Source organism: Miniopterus natalensis, chromosome 2, assembly GCF_054644295.1.
Source record: "Miniopterus natalensis isolate mMinNat1 chromosome 2, mMinNat1.hap1, whole genome shotgun sequence".
Classification (NCBI taxonomy): Eukaryota; Metazoa; Chordata; class Mammalia; order Chiroptera; family Miniopteridae; genus Miniopterus; species Miniopterus natalensis.
Genome location: NC_142082.1, coordinates 159,884,708 through 159,909,387, shown reverse-complemented (window position 1 = coordinate 159,909,387; position 24,680 = coordinate 159,884,708). Strand labels below are relative to the sequence as shown.

General features: G+C 35.9%; 1 protein-coding gene across 3 annotated transcripts in view; it reads left to right on the top strand.

Annotated features, from left to right (window-relative positions):
- Positions 1 to 24,680, top strand: part of AEBP2 (AE binding protein 2) — a 55,020-nt gene that overhangs the window by 6,745 nt on the left and 23,595 nt on the right. For all 3 annotated transcript variants that reach the window (XM_016197416.2, XM_016197414.2, XM_016197415.2), the window contains exons 2-3: positions 11,573 to 11,780; positions 21,106 to 21,213. In XM_016197416.2, coding sequence (XP_016052902.2) covers positions 11,573 to 11,780; positions 21,106 to 21,213 — 316 coding nt within the window. The remainder of the gene's footprint in view (positions 1 to 11,572; positions 11,781 to 21,105; positions 21,214 to 24,680) is intronic.

The window sequence follows — 24,680 nt, the reverse complement described above, 5'->3', positions numbered from 1 at the left end:
ATTTTAAATCATGGTTACCATTGTACCCTGTTCAGTGATAAGAAAGAAATGTGATGGTACCTCTCCAGATGTTGTTTTTAAAAAGACTAAAAAGGTAATTCCATTATTTTCTAGTTTATCTGTAAATTGTTTGTGATACTGTACATTAAAGTTAAAATTGGAGAGTATTGTAATTAATGACTAAAGTTTTGGTGGGAGTGTGGGACTGGATTTTATGGATAGGTTAGTGAAGAAAAATTTCTAGGAATCCTAAATGAAACATATGAAGGAAAGAACATATTCTGGAGACTATGCCTAGATGAGAGAATGCATATTGGAACTGGGAAGTGAGAATTAATGGCTAACGTGGGACTTTTCACACCCACACATGCACATCTTTCTCAGTGTAGGTTTGTGGATCAGATTCTTTTGTCTCTGCTGCTTCTATCTTTGCAGTTATGTTCAGGTGTGACCTTGAACGTTTTCTCAGGTAAACTTTTCCTGATACTTTTTCTTCCTTTTTTTCTTTTTGAGAGAAGGGAAGAGAGAAACATCAATTGGTTGCCTCTCCAAGTTCATTGTAAGTTCATTGTGCTTATCACAATTTGAATAATTATTTACAGTCTATCCTGCTAGAATGTGCTCTCCCTGAGAATAGGAACCATGCCTGTTTTGATCATTGCCCTATCTGAAGCACCTGGCACAGTGCACACTTATTTTAGGTATTCTTAAATATATTTTGGATGAATGATGAAACTGGTGAAACAGGAAAATTAATTATATGTGACAAAGGTAGAGAAGGAAGGTTTGGAGCAGAGAGACCAATTAGGAGGTTAGAGGAATGGTACAGGTGTGAAATGAAGAGACTTGAGCTAGGGTAGAAGTTGGGGGAAGAGTCAAGCCTGGGAAACTGAATCAAAGGAAAGAAAAGGTAATTTGCTGAGTTGTCTCTAAGACAAATACTACGTTATTATTTCTGAGTAAAACTTTTTTTCCTTGGGGAAATAATTATAACTAGCTTACCCTCTTTTTTCCAAACATATCTATTACTGAAATAACTAAAGGAACATTGGGTAGTAAAAGAACACAAACCTTGAGTCAGAAAGGTTTGGTTTATTTTAATTTAACCATCTCAGAAGTTGTTTCCTTACCTGCAAAATAGGAGAATTATCTTAGTGTTATGAATAAGTGAGATGGAATATGTAAAATGGCTTAGGGCTCTATTTAATACACAGTCATTTACCCTCCCATTTCTCATGCATAGAGATGTGGAAAGAATACTCTAGTGGGAATAAGTAATCAATATTGTAGTACTGGTTTTACTAGATACTGCCTGCAGAAGATTTGGCAAATCATTTCATTTCTCTGGACTTCAGATTCTCTTTCTTAAAAGTGAGGGTTATTGACTAAAATAATTTGGAGCTATCCTTTAGACAAGCCCAGAAAATTGCAGGTGTGGCTTTGCTGTATCCAGGATCTCAAAGATACTTTAGATAGGTTCTTCTTGGTTCAAACATCACCAGAGTTCTAGTTTATTGTTATGGTGGTGTATTGAAATACCATTTCTGTTTGTCTCCTCTGGGCTCTAACACTTGTAAGATTAAAATCAGGTCCTATTTATCTTTATACTTCCAGCACATACCTACTTAACACTCATCTATTACACTGCCTATATTCAGTAATTCAGTAGTTGGTTGAATTCAACTGAATATGAGTGTATCTGATACGTATTTATTCTTTCTCACTGCAATTCGTGTGGCTGCATGAAACACAGAGAGCTGTTCTATGCTTTATGTCTTCCCCCCATTTTTTTTTTAATCCTCACCCAAGGATATGTTTATTGATTTTTAGAGAGAGAGGAAAGGAGAGGAAGGGGGTGGGGGTTGAAGGGAGAGAAACATCAGTTGCTCCCGCATGCATCCTGACGGGACGCAGTCCTATGCCCTGGCCAAGAATCGAGCCTGCAACCTTTTTTGGTGTATGGTGTGACACTCCAACCGAATGAGCCACCCTTCCAGGGCCCCAATGTTTTTTAAATAGCATATGTGAAAACACTATTTGAAAAAAGTTGTGATTATTTGAATAATTTTAAAGAGTAGACTTTCCCAACAAAAAAATAAATTTGCATATTATTTCAGGAGAAAACTATCTAGATTGCTTAAGACTCTGACTCTTGAGTTTATTGAAAGGATTTTAAGAAGTGCAGTTCATGGTATCCTCACAAACAACCAATGAGGTGAGGAAGCCCACAGAGATTATGACTTGCCCAAGTCACACAGCTCCTTGAGAATGAGCAGTCCTGGCTCTAGACATGTGGTCTTAGCTACTATACTGCCTATATAATTGTTTTAACAATCTTGACCAGGGAAGTTTAATTAAAATCGTATAATTAAGTGGCTATTTAAGTTTTCAACCTTTCTCCTTTGCAAAGAATTCATATACATTTCTGAGCCTTATTTTCATTTGTAATATTTATATATACATAGATTATGTAGCCTAGATCCCTCTTTAGACTGAAATGTAGAAGTTAATTTTTAAGTGTTTAGTTATTCATTCTTAAGGGGAATAGAGGCTCTTTATTGACATTTTATTTCTGTAACACTTTTTGAAGTCCCTGACTTGCTTTCTGGCTTTCATTTTTATTTTTAGTTTCTAGAAAGATGAAGTGTTACCAGCTTGAGAAAACACATTTTAGAAGGGTATTAGTATTTCTCAGTAAATACATTTGCTAGTTAATTTCTAAATTATAAAATTTTTGCCATGACTTTTTATAAATATTTGTTAAAGTACTGGGAGTGAATGAGTCAGGAGTAGACTTTTTAGTGCTTTCAATTCATGTTGGCAGTCATTTGGACATGTCTTTTGAGGTGTTGAGCACTACTGTAGTCATTTTTGTCAGAAACATTTTATCATTTAACACTAAGTTTAAAAAACCACTAAATAAACATGTGATTATTTCTGTATATTGCTTTTTTTTTTTTTAAAAGAGATTTTATTTTTATTTATTTATTTAAGTATATCTTTATTGATTTCAGAGAGAGGAAGGGGAGAGAGAGAGATAGATAGATAGAAACACCAGTGATGAAAGAGTCATTGATTGGCTGCAGCCTGCAACCCGGACATGTGTCCTGACTGGGAATCGAACCTGATCTCCTGGATCCTAGGTCGATGCTCAACCGCTGAGCCACGCCCGGCTGGGCTGAAAATTTCTTAAAGAAGGTAAAGGATAACTCATAGCATTTTTTTTTTTTTTTTTTTTTTTTTAGCATACCTTCTATATAACCATTCTTCTGAAAATTTCTTAAAGAAGGTAAAGGATAACTCCTTATTGTAATCATGTTGAAGTAAAATGTTTCTAGTATTACCATCTTTTTGAAGATAGTTGCTTGCTGATCTCTTAAGATGGATGATGAAAAATGTGGGTGGAGTAATCTTAAAAGGCAATAGGCTAGAGATGAGAAACAAATTTAAAATGTGCACAGTGCATAGTGGCGATAGAAGAGTGCAACCTGCTTGTTTTCCAAAGGCTGTATTTCATCATTGTTGCATAAAGTCCCTTTTGGCCAATTTAGTTGAGTGCTCTGGGTCTTCGGGAAAAATCTTTTGTCTTTATTCACAGAAATAATTGTGGGGACAGAGAGTAGTCTTTTTGTTGATTAGAAAAATCTATTTTATCTTTTTAAATTATAGTGATAATAGATTGTAATTATAGTAATAATAGTAATAATATCTTGGTTTGGCCTAATGATTTGCAGTGTACCTCCAGTTAATTTTGATGATTATCTCATGTGACAAATCCACATATTATACTTGCCCTAAAAATCATACTTAAAAAAAAAATCACCCTTAAATTTGTCACTAAAAACTATTTGAACGTCTCTTATGTGCAAGACAGTAGCTAGGTTTAGGAGTTTACTCTAAATGAGATGTTTGTGGGTGAATCATAGTACAGATAAATCAGATCATAAGGAAGCAGAATTCCTTCTACCTTGGGGAGGGTGAGTAGGAAGGGCCTCGAGAAAATTTGACTTGGGAATATATAACGTAATAAAATAGGCACGTCTCTTTTTAAAAAAATTATTTTCCAATTTAAACACCTAAAAGCCTGCAGCACCACAGCAGTTTGGAAGGCAAAATGAGTCAGCCTTACAGAAATTGGATGTGGTCTAAATTCCTTAATCCCATTTAAGACCAATTTCATAAATTACTTTTGTTTTTTGTAAACAAAAACTAAAGTGACTGTCCCTTTGTCTCTGGAATGAATATTTGGAGTTGGATTTTGTGTTGACATTGTTGGGTTGAGATCTGTTTTAGTTCTAAATTTGGGACAAGCTCTACCTCAAGGTAGTGTTCCTTTCTTATTTATTTATTTAATTGAATTTATTGGGAGTGACATTGGTTAATAAAATTATATAGGTTTCAGGTGTACAATTCTGTAATACATCATCTATATATTGTATTGTGTGTTCACCCTAAGTCAGATAGTGTTGCTTTCTATGACTGACCTTGAATTAATTTTTTATGAAGCTAATTGACTTATAGGAAACCTATTTAATAGTTTATCTTAGTAAAACTATATATGCCCAGATAAATCAAATTATATGTAAATGCTAAATATCTTTGTGTGTGTGTGTCATAGATACACAAAAGCAAAGAAACAACTTCTTGTGTGTGTACGTACCAGATGAAACTGAGTTATTTTGATGTATAATAATGGCTCTATTTCATTATTTCTTTGAAATCAGTAATTTACCCAAGTTTGTAAATCTGACAATTACATATTTTGACATTAGTGAGCTGTTCTTGTGTGACTTTGGGCAAGTCACATATTTCTGTATCTCAGTCTCCATACAAATAGTACTTACCTGATGGTTATTGTAAGCATTAAATGAGTTAATACATGTCAATCATTATTCCAGTTACTATGGCTGCATGACAATCAACTCTTAACATTTAATCTCTTAAAACAATTATTTTGCTTACAAATCTATCTGAGCAGGGTTTGGCCTGGTTAGGTCATTCCTGCTCCACTTGGTGTCAGCTTAGAGCAGCGTAAAGGCTGGAGACTGCAATCTCCAGAAAACTCACTCATGTGTCTGTCATATATGTGGTGCCTGGGCTGAGAAGACTCAAACAGCGGGGCGATAAACAGTTGGGGCCCCCTTGCCTCTCTGTAGCTCTGTGTACTTTCTTCACAGGATCTCTTCTGCATGGTGGCTTCAGAGGGGTTATTTCTTTATGGGTAGTTCAGGGCTCCCAAGTTGTGTGTTCTGAGATAGAGCCAGGCTGAAGCTGTATTGCCTTTATGACTTAAGATGTCTGGTAGTGTCATAACTTCTGCAGTAGTCTCTGACCTCCTATGATTCAAGGGGAGGTAATATAGACCCCCCCCCCCCGCACCTCTTAATGCCACATTGTAAGAAGAGGATGTGGGGGATGAATATTGGTGTGATCAACTTTGGAAAATACAGTCTGACACAAGCACATAGAACAGTGCAGGACATATAACAAGCTGTAAGCTGTTATGATAAAGAATGGGAAGTCAGATTTAATTTGTGTCTTACTTTTGTGATATACTTTTGTAAGTTACTTATCCCTCTTTTTCCTTAAGAGAAAGTCATAAAATATAACAGATAGGCAGTTTATAGTTTTCTTGAAGTACCTGTTTCTTTTAATAGTTCAGTTTTAGCTTTTAATCCCTTTGTCAACGCATAGATTGAGGAGGCGGGCACAAAATAATGGTCCATTCCAACAAATGGTGAGGAATGGTATAGATAACTCACGTAAAGAGTTTTCACCCTTAAAGTTGTATAATATCTGGTATACAACTTCACAATTACCAAAAAAATAAAATCCTCTTAAATCCTTTGAATTTTAACCTTTAATAATTTTGATTACAAGTGTGGGAGAGACATTTTTCGAGTAGTGAGCTCTAATTTTTTGTAATAGATGAAAGGAACATTGTCTGTTAGCTGCAAAATAGCTTACCCTGTTAAATGATTAGGTTAGGACTCCCCTGTGTGTGGTTATGTTTACCTACAATTTGGCAAGATACTTTGAAAACTATACATAGTATATTTGTTTCTAGTCAAAGTATGTTACCAATTACAAAGATAAACTTAAGTTTATAACACTTGCTCTGACCCTGTTAAATATTCCTTGGACCAGTAGAATTACTGTCCTCTCTTCTCATGCCACTTTTCTTCATTCTGTATGGAACCATGTCCATTCTTAAAACATTAGAATTGTAGAATATTTGTTTAATAATAATTAAGATACAAATTATGTACTAAAAACTTCCTAAAGGTTATGTTTTTCATTGATTAAATAAAAATAAAACAGCCTGATCCATTAGAGATGAGGGAGGTTCTTTCATGGAAACTTGTTTAATAACTTCCAGATCCTGAAGAAAGGGGTTTAGATGCCTTGCTTGTTCTGTTTTCCTACTACATTCTTTGTTTATGGTACATTTTATCCTTTCAGTCGCTGTGCATGTAAGGTAGCTCCAGTGGTTTCTAACCTTTTAGTGTGAGAGTACTATCTAGTTCATAATTAGTAGTTTGGCAATTTTGAGGTCTGTGGTTTAGAAAATAAACAATCTAAATATTAACAGACTTTGAGGAGTGAATGAAACTTTTTCCCTAATGAATTTTTATATGGAACCCCAATGCATAAGACATATTAAAGTAGTATTTTATTAGTGTTTATTTATTTAAATACGTTTTTATTGATTTTAGAGAGAGACAGGGAGGTGGGAGAGAGAGGAAAAAAAAGAGGGAGGGAGAGCGAGAGAGACATGGATATGAGAGAGAAACATCGATTGGCTTCCTCCTACATTCCCCTACTGGGGATGGAGCTGCCAACCTGGGCATGTGCCTTGACCCGAATCCAACTGAGACCTTTTGGTGCACCAGCCAGGGCAGTATTTATTTTTAGAAGTTAAAAAATTTAACGTTAATTTATAAAGTCAATCAAAACAGTAAAGCTTTTAGATGAATTTAAATTTGAAGTAGGGTTTGTGGATGATACAAGTTTATGCGAGTTTTAGCATTCTGTTCTTCTTTGGCTGCTTAGTTGTGAAAATTTGACTTGCAGATAAGGACAGCTTGTCATTCAGACTCCATATATACTTTAGTTGTACTGATAGAGGGCTATAAAAGGATTTTTAATATGGAAATTTTGTTTGAAAGACACCATTATTTAATTATCTTTACTTCATATCACAAATGCAAAAATGGTCAGTTCCTCAAACTTAAGCAATAAAACTTCATATTGTTTCATGTTAGCTCTTTAATTTGGAAACAGCCACCTGGCTGTTCCTCTAGGAGAGGAGAGCATGCAGCAAGTAACTGAGCCTTCTTGGATGGTGTTTAATTGGGAAAGGCATAAGGTGTGTGATTTACAGACCTAATTTTATGTGACTGGACCTGTGGATGCTAAATTAGGGTTGGGAAACACAAGTGCAGAGCTGCAACTTTGCTAATCAATGTCATCTTCGTAGGAAATTGGACATTCTTGTATTTTAATTTTTTTTGAGTGACAAGAGTAAATTATATTTGATTTCATGTTATGCACCCATATCTTCTTCAGGTCCCTGTTCTCAACTGTTCTTTAAAGTTAGACTTTTCAGTAGCCTAGACATCATTTCAGAGCAGGGGGAAGAAGAGAAATACCCAAAGTTGCCCAGAAAAACCCACAACACAAATGAACTTCCTAACAGGTAACTGAAAAGAAGGTTGCAGATAAAGCTGTCCTCCCATTTGACCTCAGAATGAATTTCAAATTCAGCAATTAACCTCAGAATAATATAAAAATATTCCAGGTCACAAACATACTATTTACATTCGAGAGACATTTAAGCTTTCCTCCATATATACTCTACATCAGTGGTTCTTAAACATTTTGCTCTAAAGGGCACTTTGGCTTTCTTAAATATTGAGGAATATGAATTATATATCAATAAAACTGTTAAAAAAGTTATTGAAGAATTCATAGCTTTTGTTTTGTCGGTTATATTTATCACTATTACAGGATTAGAAATTAAAACTAAGAACTTTTTAAAACATTAATTTAAAAATAGACCAACTATATGTAATCCAAACAGTATTTTTTTTTTAATGTAAAATATCTTTTTCAGCTAAAGAAATAGAAGTGACGTCGTTTTATATTTAATGTCTTTAATGTCTGGCTTAACAGCTAGTTTCTCATGTGCTTCTCCTCTTAGTCTGTTGCAATGAATAGGTTTGTTTGAACTCTGTGAAGAAAATCTGGCTTTCCTCAGATATTTAGTGGGGGAAGGGGTATTTTAATAGCCATTTAGGTATTTTGTGGCTATTTGTTGATATGCTAAAACTCGACAAGTGACACTTTGACAAGATTTTTTGCGATGTGGAATCTGGAAACCATATCAGTGACTTTTTTTTTTTTTTTTTTTTTTTTAAATCAATCCCTATACCATTTTAAAATTGATTTTCGAGAGAGAGGAAAGGAGAGAGATAAAAGTACGCACTCCGGCCGGGGATCTAACCCACAGCCGAGGTATATTCCCGGGCTTAAATCGAACCTACGACCTTCCGTTGCATGGGACTGGTCAACCAACTGAGCCATAATTGGCCAGGGCATCAGTGAACTTTTCTTACACTATTATACTGAGACCATGGTCTTGTCTTTCTCCATTATGATAGCATAGCATCCATGTATTGTTTCCTCTGCTCCTGTATCTTGTGAGTTAGCAAGTGGGTCTTCTCAGTGTTGGCATCCCTTTTGCCTATGGTCAAGTCCATCAACTAGATGTTTTGCTTGGAAGTAACTTAAGAAGGGGCTTGTATATATGAGTGAGTTGGCCCTTAGTTGGTTTCCCAGAGGAAACCAGTTTTGTAAAAATCCCTGTAGTTACTCTAGATGTTGGGGTAGAAAACTCTGGTCTGCCAGATAGTTTCTTAACAAGATCCATGGAAAAGAGGAAAAAGGGGATGTTAGGTTAAAAATATATCATGCCCTTTCCTAAATATTTCATTGGATTCTCAATGTGTGTGTATTAAACTTACAGATTTTTTGTTATGGTGTGTTGTGTGTGGGTGTAGGTGAATGCTTTAGTTTATCATATGAGACATTTTTAGTTTGGTTAGTCTCAGTTGGATAATAATGGTGGAAGGGATCTTTTAGAGTTTGCTATTTATAATGTAGCAGCAGCATCAAGTAGATGCCTGTTAAAAATATAGTGTCTGAACCCTGGCCAGTGTGGCTCAGTTGGTTGAATGTTGTCCCATGCACAGAAAGGTCACTGGTTCGATCCCTGGTCAGGGCACATGTCCAGGTTGGGGGCTTGATCTCCGGTTGGGGTGTGTGTGGGGGAGGCAGCCAATCAATGTTTCTCACATTGATGTTTCTCTAAAATGAAAAAAGAAATGATACAAAAGGTACACACACACACACTGAAAATTTCCTGTGCACTCCCCCACCCCCATACAGTGTTTTGTGTATCCTTTAAAAGAGATTTTACCTTTAGGGGATAGTTGTATCTAAATTTATCCCCCTCCTCCACTTTGGAATCATACTATACTGTACTTGTGTGTGTACTATACACACACACACACATACATACATACACACACACTTAACTGTGCCTTTGAGATTATACCATAGTAGGTCACTGAGATTTCGCTTTTTTTTTTTTTAATATATCTTTATTGACTTCAGAGAGAGGAAGGGAGAGGGAGAGACAGAGATAGAAACATCTATGATGAGAGAGTCGTTGATTGAGCCCACAACCCGGGCATGTGCCCTGACTGGGAATCGAACCCCGATCGCCTGGATCCTAGGTTGATACTCAACCGCTGAGCCACTCCTAGCCAGGCGAGATTTCGCTCTTTTCCTGAGATTGTTCTCTATAAATTGAGCGTGATTGGTTAACTTAAAGCTGTTAATATATTATTTGCCGTTGGGGTTAATTAGTATGGCTTACGAAAGTATGAGCTTAACAGTTAAAATGTTTTAAAATATATGAAGCAAGTGATAAGGAAAATAGGTAACCATATTACAGTCAAGGGCCTCATGAAACTTGAAATTTCAGGGCTTAATAAAAATTTGTATTTTAGTATAGGAAAAACTACCATAATCGCAGTTTATTTCTGCAGAAACAATTTATGAATACATATTCAGATATTCAAGAGTTGATTTGTATGTGAGAATTTTATAGAGATTACAATGTTTTAGAGTTGAAATTTAGAATCTATATATGTGTTGGCTAATAGATATGTAGATGAACTTAAATATGTGAATATCCTTTAAAGGAAAATCTGAGACATTTTTTGTATCTGAAGCATCAAGAACATTTTTGCTAGCTGTTGGGGTGCATTTGATGTTAGACACAAATCATTAAGCTTACTTAAGTAAGTTCAAATTAAGTTTAATTCTCAGGTGTGAGCAAAAAGGTTGAAATGGTATAAGTGAATGTTCTTATTTTTAGAAGGCATGTGCTAAAATATGTTTTCAACTTTTGCAGATGATTGAGAAAAACAAATTACATATAGTCAATAGGATAGAATGTTCATTGTTGATTTCAGATTTAGATACACTTTTCTGTGTCTTTGAAATTTTCTGTAATAAAAATTTGGGATAGGGAAGCATACCTGTTAATACAACTGTTATAGTTTACTGGTACTGAGCAAGGTGCTATAGATAGCTTTTGATGGATTTAGTTTGAAAACATTTTTGCTGTTGACTGTTCTGTAATTGAAGCTACTTCCATGTAGTTTCTCTGTTGGGAAGATTTAAAAAAATTGCCTTTAAAATAAAGGCAAAATTGTGTTACATTTTCTTAAGATGTGAAATTTTGAGTATTTAAAATTATTCAATAACTTTTATTACTAATGCAATTTTTGGTAAATAAAAAGGTTACTAATATGTAATACTTTGTTTAGTAGATAAAAAGTGAAAGGGATTGACTGCATTTTCAATCTTTTGGTAAAAATTAGTTAAAGACATTTTATTTGGACTTTGGTAAAATCAGAGAAACTTTTATTGCACCCAGTTTTCTCTCTTCCTCCTTTATTTGGAAGGGAAAATACAGCAAAATTTTCCAGATTATTTGAGATGGAAAGAGGTAGGATGTGAGACGGCAGTTGATTAGTGAATAGACTAAAGAATGTCAGATCAACTAGTGATTTGCAAATGTGTAAAGATAATCTTTTCATTCTAAATTACTTATAGCTGGAAACTTTATTTTGCTTAGAAACATGAAAGGGATGAAATATGATGACCTGCGTGTATGTGTATGTGTGTCTTTGTGTTTAGTTTGCTTTCTGTAGGGTATAGTATTGGGGAGTTTGTGACTGCCAAAAGTTGCTTAAATTATCCCATACATATCTGGTTTTGAAGTACTAGCTTTTTTTTTTTTTTCCCCCCCTCCTTGATTTGCACTTTATTGTCAACTATATAATTTCAAAGCAGTGTTATTTTCTAATGGAAAATATGGGTAGTATGCTTTGTATGGAGCAGAATATCAAGTGGTAATCTTAATTAAATATTTATAAGATCATATTCATGTTAGTGAATTTCTAGGAATAACACAGCCTTTTTTCTTCTTTTGTAGCATAAGCAGTACTATAATGGATGTAGACAGCACAATTTCCAGTGGGCGTTCAACTCCAGCAATGATGAATGGACAAGGAAGCACTACTTCTTCAAGCAAAAATATTGCCTATAATTGTTGTTGGGACCAGTGCCAGGCTTGCTTCAACTCTAGTCCAGATCTGGCAGATCACATCCGTTCCATACATGTAGATGGTCAGCGAGGAGGGGTTTGTTTTGTCATTTCTTTTTTTTACTCCCTGTTTCATTAATTTTATTAATTTATAATTGCTAGTTAGGCTTTTTTTTCTCTCTCAAAGTAATTTGGGATTGTTTTTATATAGGCTTTATTTTTTCCAAATGTTTTTCCCCCCTTTTATTTACAAATTCCCACGTACTTGATGGAATCAAATTAAATAGAACAGATGATGTGTTGGACTTTAATTTTCTTTTAGGTACATTACTTTGAGGATCTTAGACTTTCTAAAGTGTAGTGGGAATATTATAAATGAATACAGTGTATTCCAAAGTTCTGATGTTTTAAGTTGAGGACATTTAGGAATTGGCACTGTTTAGGATCTCTGTTAGGGTGGTTCTAAATTATCCATGATGCAGAAATTAACTGGAGAGACTATTTGACACCAGGATTAGTGTATATAATCCTTTTAAAAAATTTAAAAAATATATGTTTGTATTGATTTCAGAGAGAGGAAGGAAGAGGGGGGAGAGAGAGAGAGAGAGAAACATCAATGGTGAGAGAGAATCATCAATCGGCTGCTTCCTGCATGCCCCCCTCCCCACTGGGGTACAAGCCTGCAACCCTGGAATCCAACGATGACCTCCAGGTTCATGGTCGATGCTCAACCACAGAGCCACACCGGCCAGGCTACAATCCTGTTAAATGACAATCTGCACTCATTATTTGTGAGTGAAAATTGATCGTCTTTCCCAGGTCTTGCCAGAGCTGGCTTAGAGAGAAAGTTCTGATTAGTCAGTATTGACCTATACCCTTTCAGGAATGCATTTAATTGTGTTAGCTCATATAATTATTGGGTAGTGAATAAAGAGCTGAGCAAATTAGGTGAGTCAAAGTGTACTGTACAAAAATATTTATAATATTTCTACTATTCATAATGTTTTTCAGCTTTATCTAGGTTTGTCTTGAATAGTTACCAAGTTTAGTGTGTTTTTCAGGAATTAATGTCATATTGTAAATACAGATAATTTATTAGGCCATACATTTTCCGTCATCTTACCATCACTATTGAGATATACTGATACAGAAATGGTTAAAATCATCAGGGTTTAAGTAAGTACACAACTGTTTCCAAGGCTGTTTTGTTTGTTTGTTTGTTTGTTTTTAATCCTCACCTGAGGATACTTTTTCCATTGCTTTTTCAGAGAGTGAAAGGGAGAGAGAGGGGGAGAAAGAAAAACATCGATGTGAGAGAGATACATTGATTGGTTGCCTACCACATGGACCCCAACTGGGCCAGGGATCAAGTCTGCAACCAAGGTACATGGTACCTGCCCTTGGCTGGAATCGAACCCGGGACCCTTTAGTACATGGGCCGGCGCTCCAACCACTGAGCAAAACCGGCCAGGGCTCCAAAGTTGTTTGAATAGTTACGTTATATTATTGCTCTTTTACAAAAAAAAAACAAAAAAAAAAAACAATCTTATAAGCATCTCTAACATATTTACCTATGGTATTGCATTTAAGATTTCTCTTTTAATCCTCACCCAAGGATATTTTTTCCACTGATTTTTTTAGAGAGAGTGGGAGGGAGGGAGTCAGGGTGGGGGGAGAGAAACATCGATGTGAGAGAGACACATCAATTGGTTGTCTCCTGTGCCCCAATGGGGGCTGGGGAAGGAACCTGCAACCATCGTATATGCCTTTGACCGGGAATTGAATCACACACCCTTAGGTGGCAGGCTATCTCTCTAACCACCGAGTCATACCGGCCAGAGCACATTTAACTTTTTTTTTTTAAGAAGTATTTGCTGTTGCCCGGCCAGTGTGGCTTAGTGGTTGAGCACTGATCTATGATCCAGGAGATGGTGGTTCGATTCCAGGTCAGGGCACATGCCCAGGTTGTGGGCTCGATGCCCAGGTTGTGGGCTCGATCCCCAGTGGCGGACGTGCAGGAGGCAGCAGATCGGTGGCTCTCTCATCATTGATGTTTTTATCTCTCCTCCTCTCCCTTTCTCTCCCTGAAATCAATAAAGATACATTAAAAAAAAAAAGGTATTTGCTCTTGTCACAATATGTTGTAATGTGTCAGCAGTCTTTTGAATACTCAAGCTTTAAGTAAACATTTGTCTTAATAGATTTAATATATATGGTGTCTAGGTAGACACCAGATGCTATATTAATGAACTGTGCTCATCCTATGGTTTTTCACTGTTTAACCATCTCAGTGGTTAGGCAACTTTGGCAGTGGGTTTCCCCCATCTTATCCCCCCCCCCCATCAGGTTTTTGGTGTGAATTTTCTGAAGTTGGTTTCCTGGTCATTACTGAATTGCCTTTTGTGAGCCAGTGCTTGGTGTCATTTGGTCTATATCACTATGGTAGTCTTTTGAGCCATGGCACTTTGCTTTTTTAGGCACTTGACTTAGCAGCTATACATAGGATCAGGAGCTATGTAGAAGATCCCTGGGTTTTTCTTAGTAAGCGTGGAAGAATTTAACATTTTTAAGTCTTGGATTCTATAAGTTGAGTTGGCACAGTCTTTATGAGACTGCTTTCAACTCTTTTACAGATTTGTAGAAAAAATGGAGTTTCACACTAAATGTGTCATGTAACCACTGCAACTACATGTACGTTACTGATATTACAAAGCTATACATGAGTCTTGTTAATTTCTACAATAAGTATAAACATGTTGAAATGAAAACTCCCATGTCATTTCTTGAACCCTTACTCATAAAATTGCTTTATTACAAATAATAAGATTCTCTGGCTAATTGAAGAGTAGTGCTATTTTGACCAAAGAAAGGAGTCCTCATTTTTGAAGGACATTAATTGCTAAACTACAAATGTATTGGAGAACAGTAGAAAATCCACCCCAATTATTTCTACACACCAGTCATTGGTATATATAAACTAAACTTTCAGAATGAAAGAAGGAATGAGAATTTGAAAACCTGATACTATACAAGATAGGAAATCTTGATCTGGTTTTGTGCTTTAAAATAGAGTAGCTGTTGGTTGGAACATCTGTGTTTTATAAATAGCCTCTTCGAAATTTGGAACTTAAAAAATTCATTTCACTGTTTTTAAGTGTATATTTCAATGGCATTAGTACATTTACATTGTTGAGCAACCATAACGACTATCCATCTCCAGGACCTTTTCATTATCCAAAACTGAAGTCTGTACCCATTAAACAATAACTTCCTTACCTTTCCTTCCCTTAGCCCCTGGTAACTGCTCTTCTACTTTCTGCATTATAAAATGGACTATTCTAGATACCTCATATAAATGGAAAACAGCAGATTTTGATGACATAATTATTTTTCTAGATTTTTAATTTCTGTTTTCTACCCTAAGTATTAAACTATTATAATGGAATAGAAACAAATGAGGGAAACATTGGTAACTCTAGAGGACTTTGTGCTTCTAATTATTGAAAGATAACAATTCTACTGGAGCAGTAAGGTAGTAAGATTTAAATACTATATTAATTCCTATTTTTTGCCTCACCCCACTTTAATCACCCTGGAAAAAAACAAACCATCATGTAATAGCTTAAAAACAACTTTTCCCCTTTTAAACTATGTTGCGGTGTCACGTGGACTTCCTACTTTTATGCGGAAGCTAAGTGGAGTTAGGTTTTCCTGACCTTTTCATGTATCAAAGTGGTTGGATACTTAATTCTACATTAAAAGTTATACTAGCCTGGCTGGCATGGCTCAGTGGTTGTGATCCAGGAGATGGAGATTCAATTCCCTGTTGGTGCACATGCCTGGACTCGATCCCCAGCGGGGGTGTGCAGGAGGCAGCTGATCAGTGACTCTCATCATTGATGTTTCTCTCTCTCTCTCCCTCTCCTTTCCTCTCTCTCTGAAATCAGTAACGAAAAAATGTTTTTTTAAAGAAATGCCCTAGCTGGTTTTTCTCAGTGGTTAGAGCGTTGGCCTGAGGACTGAAGGGTCTCAGGTTTGATTCTGGTCAAGGGCACATACTTAGGTTGCAGGCTTGCTCACATTGGTGTGGCCCCCACACCCCCTGTCCACTATCTCTGAAAAGCAATGGAAAAAATATCCTCAAGTGAGGATATTAAAAAAAAAAAGTTAGACTAACCATTTAAATACCAAATTATGAATACACCCTACCCTATTAAAAAGAATCATAGGATGATTTTCTGCTATTTAAAAAATGAAAACAGGCAAAAAATTAAACTTTTTTGTTAAGTGTAATAGAATTGTGTTCTTGTGTCCATACTTTCTTGTGGTACTGGATTTCCAAAACTAGACTGAGCTGTTTTACTAACCAAATTTCAAACCCCAGTATCCCTCTTAATATACACCTAAGTTTTGGTAGGTAGGGAACTTCATCTTGTAGGAGGATTTCAGTGGTCCAGTAAGATCCATTAGTCTTCTGTTCTTTCTGTTTTAACTATTTCTTTCTTTAAATACAATTGCCAGAAAGAAATATGTTCATGTTTCTTGATGCAGGAGTTATTTTACATGTTCCATTTTATTAAGTTTACTTTTGAAGGGGAGCGGGCCAGAGTAAGATTGGGGGGTAGGGGGAGGGATAGCATATTTATTCAAAGGTTTGAATGAGGGGAGTTACCTTGATGTTATATAGAATGACATTCGTAGACTCTCAGTGTTAAATCAGATTGCTTCTGGGAAGTGAAATCAATCTTAGGAAGTCCCTTTGCATTGTTGTTGTTTTTAATCCTCATCTGAGGATATGTTTTTGATTTTTAGAGAGAGGAGAAGGGAGAGAGAGGGAGAAACATTGATATGAGAGGGAAACATCGATCGGCTGCCCCTTGACCAGGGACTGAACCTGCAACCCGTGTATGTGCCCTGACTGGGAATTGTACATGCAGCCTTTTGGTGTATGGGATAACACTCCAACCAACTGAGCCACCCAGCCAGGGCTCACTTTGTGTTTTGATTGCCAGTCTGGTATCTCCTGAAGACAACATGAAATTTGTTGTATCTTTTGCAATACATGAAAACTATATTAGGTTTTTAATTAAATATTTTTATCCTCTGTTTTATTACATATCTTTTAACAGAGAAAATTGGAAATGTTAATACATTTACTGTGGCTAAAAATAATGATACAAAATTATAGCTATCATTTTAGACTGATTGGAGACAAAATAATTAGATATAAAAATATGCTTCTCTTTTGTATGTTCACATTTTGTAATAAAATGAATTTTTTCTTCCGAGAAATACTAGAACTTAAAGGAACCATAAAATCATCCATCTAATCCCTTCCTGATTTTAGATAGTATGTCTCTTTGTATGTGTGAAATCTTTTTTAGCATGTTTTACTGACAGAGGACTCTAATTCCTTAGTAAAACTAGCCCCCTGCCCCTTTGGACATGTAAAATATTCTGCTTGCTGGCTCTGTATTTAGAATATATTTGCCTGGTTTTAATTTACTTTACTACTAATAATCACTGAAGTTTTCCTTATGCATACTTAGACTCTGTCAGGTTGCATTGTCCTCTTAGGTAAAGCTCGCCTGTTCTGACAGTAGTGAGTCAAGTTTTCTAGAGGAGTTATCAACAGGAAACCTCCCTGTAACACTGAAATTGTTGACCTGTACATCTTATAGGTTAGGTCATTGTAAATTTGAAGATTTTTTGGTAGTCCAAAAATATATATATGTGTGTGTGTGTGTGTGTGTATGTATTTAAATATATCTTTAGTGACTTCAGAGAGAGGAAGGGAGAGGGGGAGAGAGAGAAACATCAATGATGGGAGAGTCATTGATTGGCTGCCTCCTTCACGCCCCCAGCCGGGGATCAAGCCCGCAACCCAGGCATGTGCCCTGACTGCCATCTCTTGGATCCTAGGTCGATGCTCAACCGCTAAGCCATGCCTGGCTGGGCTATATGTATATTTTTAAGTAATGTTTTTATTAATTTCAGAGAGGAAGGGAGAGGGAGAGGGAGATTGAAACATTAGTGATGAAACAGAGTCATTGATCGGCTGCCTCCTACTGGGGATTGAGCCTGCATCCTGGGCATGGGCCACGACCAGGTTTCGAACCTCCATCTTGTGGATCCATAGGTTGATGCTCACCCACTGAGCCAAACTGGCTGGGCTGAAAATATTCTTTTAATGGGTATGTACCTTTTTTTCTTGGACAGTGGCAGAAAAATCTGGCGGCAGCTATTTTGAGAAGGGACCCCCAGTGTCTAATATAAACAATTTTTTTGTTAACCAGTCTTTCTTAGAGAATATACATTATCTTAGATTTTTACTGTGTTTTGGAGTTATCAAATGTGTGTTCATAGTGTCTATTTGATGAAGAAGGAAATAAGAGACTTAGATAAGTGATTCTCCCAAGATTACGTAGCTGTGAAGTGTGAAAGCTGGGTAGAATTTAGTCATTTACTTTTGTTCTTTCTATTTCTGTTACATCTAATACAACCTAATATAATATAAATCTGTCTATTGTGACAGCCTGGAGTATGAATTTCTGTGCCTCAGTGTTCTGATTAATATAGCTAAATCTTAATTCATTTTATGATAGTACAGAGGAACCATAAGAGAGTTTAGTTTTGAAATTTATTTAATATTTGGGTTTAATTTCTATGGTGTTTGGTTTTCAGAGTTAATTTATGCAAGGAGAAAGTTTCCAAAAATAGGGTATAAAAATGTTTTTCACATACTGGCATCAGAAAAGGACTGAGGTTTGAATAAAGATCCTTTTGTCAGATTTTAGACTACCTGTTTTATCAAAGGGTTTTTCTAATATAAATTAGGAAAGGAAATTTAGCTTTTAAAAATTCTGGGGTTTCTGTGGATCCTTGATGTGGATTTTTAATGCCATTTTGTGTATCAAGACTATCCTTGTCCAAGCTTATTGCTTCCTCCTCCTTGCCCCCTAATTATTTTTCGAATATTTCACAAGTGTTTCGTCCAAATATGGCTAAACATAGTTAGCTTTGGTCTCTCTACACTTATTTCATTTCCTAAAATATTCACTAGGTTGAAGGTTATGGTTTTTCTTTGAACCTGAAGGTGTTGCCTTAACAGTGTTACTAGACGTTATTCCATCTAGAGTCTAGACCATACCTACTCACAGTTAAGGCTATTATCTGATGGAATTACAGGATCTGCCATTGCCTCCATACATATGTTTATTCATAGGAAAAAAAATTAGAAGTTAGAGATTTGTGGTTTCCCTCAAATGCGGTGGTTGGGTAATATTAGGTTAGGGCAGTGTTTGAGTATTTCTCTGATTTTTTTTTTTTTGAGACTAATTTAGCACAGGGGTCACTTAAGAGTTACATCAACAGAATTCTTCACTGTTAAACATAAATTATGTTAATTTTGTACTCAAGTACTTTTTTTTAATACATTTCTGTTTTGGGGGAGCATGATTTGTGAGAATTTTAAACCAAACTTTGATTCCTGTTTATTACTTGGATTAAAAATTTAAGACTCTGAGAGTCTAGTAAGTCAAGTTAGGAAATTGATAAATGGCACTGATTATCTGCATGTCATTATCAAATCTTATTGAACTAGTTTCCATAACATATAGGTGTAGCTTTACAATTTTTTTCTTTTTTCTGAATTCATTTAAAAAGTAGCTTTTAATTTTAGGAACTTCAGGAATCATTTTATAAATGTATACTAGGTCAGGAATTTTAACTATGAAGGAGGAAATGTTAATGACTTTTATATCTGCTTAACTTAAAGAAATTAGCAAATCTTTTGTGGAATCAGGATATACCATATCTCTACCTAAACAGTCACATCAGACAGCATTAGCAGTGTTGCCTGGTTAGATCTATATGATGTAAAATGATTTTAGTTTTGAGTAAAAATGGATCTCAGTTATTTTAGATTGTTGATTTTTCTAGGCTTTAATAAAACAATTTATTTTAAATTGAGTTTAATGATTGTTTCCTCAGTTCTGTGTGTCTCTTCTTTCTGTTCTATATGAAGTACATTCTAGTCTTCAAAGTGTGGCTCTCTTTATAATTGTTCTTACCTCAGAAAAGAACGGATCCTAGAAATGGTACTTTGAAGGTGGTGATGACAGTAGATTCATATTCTTTTGCTGATGTTAGGGACCCGTTTTAAGTCATTTGATGGAAATATAGTCAAGTAGAAGATTGGTATCTCACTAGTAGGAAAATGATAAAGATTAGATGGTTAGTTGACAGATTTGTGTTTTTCCAAACCCAGTCAAGAATGTAGGTTACTATGATGATGGAGAAGCTCATGCCCATTGCTTTTGCAACTATATTAGTTTGACATTCTGCGCTAGATTTTGCTTCCTCTTCAAGATAATTGAAAATCATTTTTAATGAATAGAACAATGTAAGAATAAGTAGTGTGCATGTGAGAAGAGGAATTGGGGAGCAGGGAATTTGTAATTTGATAGTTTAATTGTATTACTCATTCTTTGAAGATGAAACTATCAGCCACTAATTAACATTTGACTTTTGATTTATTTTCATTGTTTATACCTTTATGTTTTCTTTTTTTGTTTTGTTTTGTTAATTCTCACCCAAGGATATTTTTTCCTTTGATTTTTAGAGAGAGTGGAAGGAAGGCAGGGAAGGGGGGAGAAAGAGACAGAGAAAAACAGAGAAACATTGATGTGAGAGAGAGGCGTCGATTGGTTGCTTCCTGCCGCCCCCCCCCCCCCCCCAGGAGCCTGGGATGGAACCTGCAAACCAGATATGTGCCTTTGAATGGGAATCAAGCCCGGGCCCCTTAGGTGTGTGGGCCAGTGCTCTAACCATTGAGCAACAGTGTCCAGGGCTATGTTCTCTCTTTTTTTAAAAATTTATCTTTATTGTTAAAAGTATTATAGATGTCCCCTTCCCCGCCCCATTGATCCCCTCCACCCTGCATTTTCCTCACCCCAGGCCTTTGCCATACTATTGTCTGTGTCCTTGGGTTGTGCATACATGCATATAAGTTCTTTGATTAATCTCTTCCTACCCACTCTCCCACCCTGGCCTTCCCACTGAGATTCCTCAGTCTGTTCCATGGTAATTACAATTAATACATGCTTGTTTCCTCATACAGTAAATACAGAATGGTTCATAGACCTAGTTCCTAGGGATGTGTTGTTAATAATTTGTATGTTTCCTTCTGAAGGGTACTTTGGCATTGGTGTATTAGTTCCTTATTGAGGGAACAGACAGCAGCCCTAAGGGGGAAGGAAGGGTTAAAACTGCTTCTCATGTGCAAGTTCAGAAAGTTTAACATTAAGCATTTAATTGGCTCTTTTAGTTAATTGATGGTTTGCAGCATGCTCATTTGAGCTTAGAAGGAATAAAACTGTTGAAATAAGTACTGAAAATTATTATGGCTCTTCTTTTAATAGGTATTTGTTTGCTTATGGAAAGGCTGTAAAGTATATAACACTCCGTCAACCAGTCAGAGTTGGTTACAGAGGCATATGCTGACACACAGTGGAGACAAACCTTTCAAGGTAAGTAAATGTGAGTTTTATTTTTTTTTAATTTCACCTTAAATTGACAAGATTTTTTTCTTTTTAATATATCTTTATTGATTTCGGGGAGGAAGGGAGAGGGACAGAGAGAGAGAGAAACATTGATGATTAGAGAGTCATTGATTGACTGCCTCCTGCACATCCCCCCTACTAGGGGTCAAGTCCGCAACCAGTATGTGCCCTGACCGGAAATCAAACTGCCATCTCCTGGAGCATAGGTCGATGCTCAACTGCTGAGCCACGCTGGCTGAGTGACAAGATTCTTAATGGGCATACTTTTGCTCTTAAAAATTTGAAAAGAACTACTTGTTTTAACATGCTAGTAGATGCATGGAATTTTAAAAAATAATGGAGGAAAGATGATTTATTCCAATTTTTAAAATTTGGAGAACAGAAAAAACAGGGTAGGGTCTTGAAAATAGTGGACAGATGAATGACTTGAATGCGTATCTTTAAAGTTGGTTGGTTGGTATTAATATCTTGTGCTCTATTTTCTCACTGTCATAGTTTTCAGCCTTTTTATTTTTATTTTTTATAAAGTTGAATTTATTTTTTTAATATATCTTTATTGATTTCAGAAAGAGGAAGGGAGAGGTAGAGAGAGAGAGAGAAACATCAATGATGAGAGAGTCATTGATCGGCTGCAGCCAGCAACCCGGCCATGTGCCCTGACCGGGAATCGAACCCCGATCTCCTGGATCCTAGGTCAATGCTCAACCACTGAGCCATGCTCGGCTGGGCTATTTTTATTTTTTTTAATGCGTGTATTTTTCAAGAGATAACATGAAACCAGTGCATTTTATTTTTTTGATTTATAAAAATATTACAGATGTCCCTTTTTCTCCATGTTGAGCCAGTCCACCCTGCCCCACCCCCCTCAGCCTTTTTATTAGCAAACAGTGATTATTGTATGAAAACTGTAATTGTAGAACATTAAGATACTTGATTCCTTTCACTCAATTTTGAGGTCTTGTGCAGAGCTTAGTTGTAAATTACTGTGTCCAATAGGTGTATTTTCTGAAATCTGTATAAAGAGCAAATTTTTAATAAAAACCATTTTTCCGTTTATCTTAATTAAAAATTAAAACATTTTGGTTTGTAATTATGGAAAGCATATACCATAGAGACTGAAAGTTTGTGTTTGAAGAAGTTTAATAGTTATTAAACCCATAATATCTCTTGGTATATAAATACTGTGCCAGAAACTTCCCTTGGGTTTCATTAGGTAGAAGATAATTCTTGTGGAGTTGCCTTTTTTTTTTTTTTAAATATATCTTGATTGATTTCAGATTGAGGAAAGGAGAAGGCGAGAGAGAGAGAGAGAGAGAAACATCAATGATGAGTCATTGATCGGCTGCCTGCTGCACGCCCCCACTGGGGATCGAGCCCACAACCCGGGCATGTGCACTGAATGGGAATCCAGCTTGTGACCTTTTGGTTCATGGGATCACTGCTCAACCACCGAGCCACTTAATTTTTTTTTTTTAAAAGACAATCTTTAACAAGTTTTAAGAGTGTATATAAAAATAATTTACATTGCAAATCTTGTTCCCTTTCTTGTTCCCTTATTCCTTCTCCCCCAGAATAACTCCCATTTGTTTCTAGTGAATTCTTCGAGCATTAATATATGAAACTAACGCAGATAAATATGTAATCTCATTCTTCTTTCTTTCTTACACAGCCTAGTAAACTATACTATCTATATTTTTTTAAATAAGCTTTTTATTTTAAAGCAGTTTTAAATTTACAGAAATACTACAAAGATTATAGAGTTTTTATATATATCCTACACCAAGTTTCCCTCACTATTAACATCTTTATTGTCTGTATGTGTACCTTGCTTTTTTTAAAAACATACTTTATACTAGAGCTCTTTCCATATTTGTTCATAGAGAATATCCTCTTTTTATTTTTTTAACAGTTTCATAGTATTTCATTGTGTGGCTGTAGCAGTTTATTTAACCAAACTTGTATAGACATATGGGTTGTTTCTAATCTTTGCTATTACAAATAGTGCTACAGTGATGAATCTTTGAACATATGTCATTTTGTACCTGTATGCTTATATGTGTAGGAAAAATTTCCCAAAACGATATGAGTGGGTGTATCAAAAGCTATATAAGCATTGGTTATTTTGATCAGTATTGCCAAATTGCCTTCCTTGGGAGTTATGCCCTCATCAGCAATGTTAGAGCGGCTGCCTTCTACACAGCCTTCCTAATAGGGTGCTGTCAAACTTTTGGATTTTTGCCAATGTAGTAAATGAAAAATTGCATCCTAATGTAGTTTAATATGCTTTTCTTTGTTTATGAGTGATGTTGGGCATCTTTTCATATGTTTAACCCTTTTGATTTCTTTTCCTTTATTTTTTAAAGAATAAATGGTCTAATTGAGCTTTTTGTTGGCCTGTGGGTCCTATACCTTTGATATCCTAGTCTTTCCTGTAGTCATACTACAGTTCCTGGCCCTGGCATTTACTAGAAATGTGTAACCTGGGACAGGTTTTTAAACTTGTTGTCTAATGTGTAGCTGGTAATAATATTGACCTCAGAGTTGTACAGTATGGATCCAGTAAATGGAAGAGGTTATCATTGAAATAAAAGAATAATTTACTTTCTCATCGTGTGTATTTTCATGTATTTTTATTTAAGGCAGCAATTCTGTTGCTGGTTGATTATGATGTGCAGGTTATTTTCAAAGCTTGTACAAATGGTGTTTTCCCTCAGATCTTTTTTTAAAAAAATAAGTCTGTATTAATTTCAGAGAGAGGAAGGGAAAGGGACAGAGAGAGATAGAAACACCAATGATGAGAGAGTCATTGATCAGCTGCCTCCTGCATGCCCCCTACTGGGGATCAAGCCTGAAACCCGGGCATGTGCCCTGACCTGGAATCGAACCTCGATCTTCCGGATCATAGGTCAATGCTCAACCTCTGAGCCACGCCCGGCCCGGCTTTCCCCAAATCTTTTAGAAACTGTAAATGATTCCCATTGGAGAGGGGGAAAGAAATTATCTTTAAAAGACAAAAATTAAGGGGTATGATGTAGCAAGGCATTGTTCTGTAAGTTATAGAAATCATTTAAATCAAGAAAACATTTATTGATGTCTTCGGTACATGCCAATATGGTAGGCATTTTGGAAGCAAGGTACATAAGAAAAGCAGTCCTCTGCTCTTCAGGGAACTTACATTCTATAGGTTTATACAAATCTAAATAGATTAAAGTAATGAAATGTGTTAAGTGTTTTAATGGTGACCTGTGATAGGATCTCCGGAAACATCGATTAGAGGTCAGTTAAATGTGCAACTGAAAATCCGAGCATTACTGTTGACTCCCCCAAAACCTAACTGCAGTCAGCCTTCAGTTTCCAGGAGGGATTGGTTCTAGAACCCCCAAGGATACCAAAGTCCGAGGATGCTCCAGTCCCTTATAAACTGGTGTAGAGCA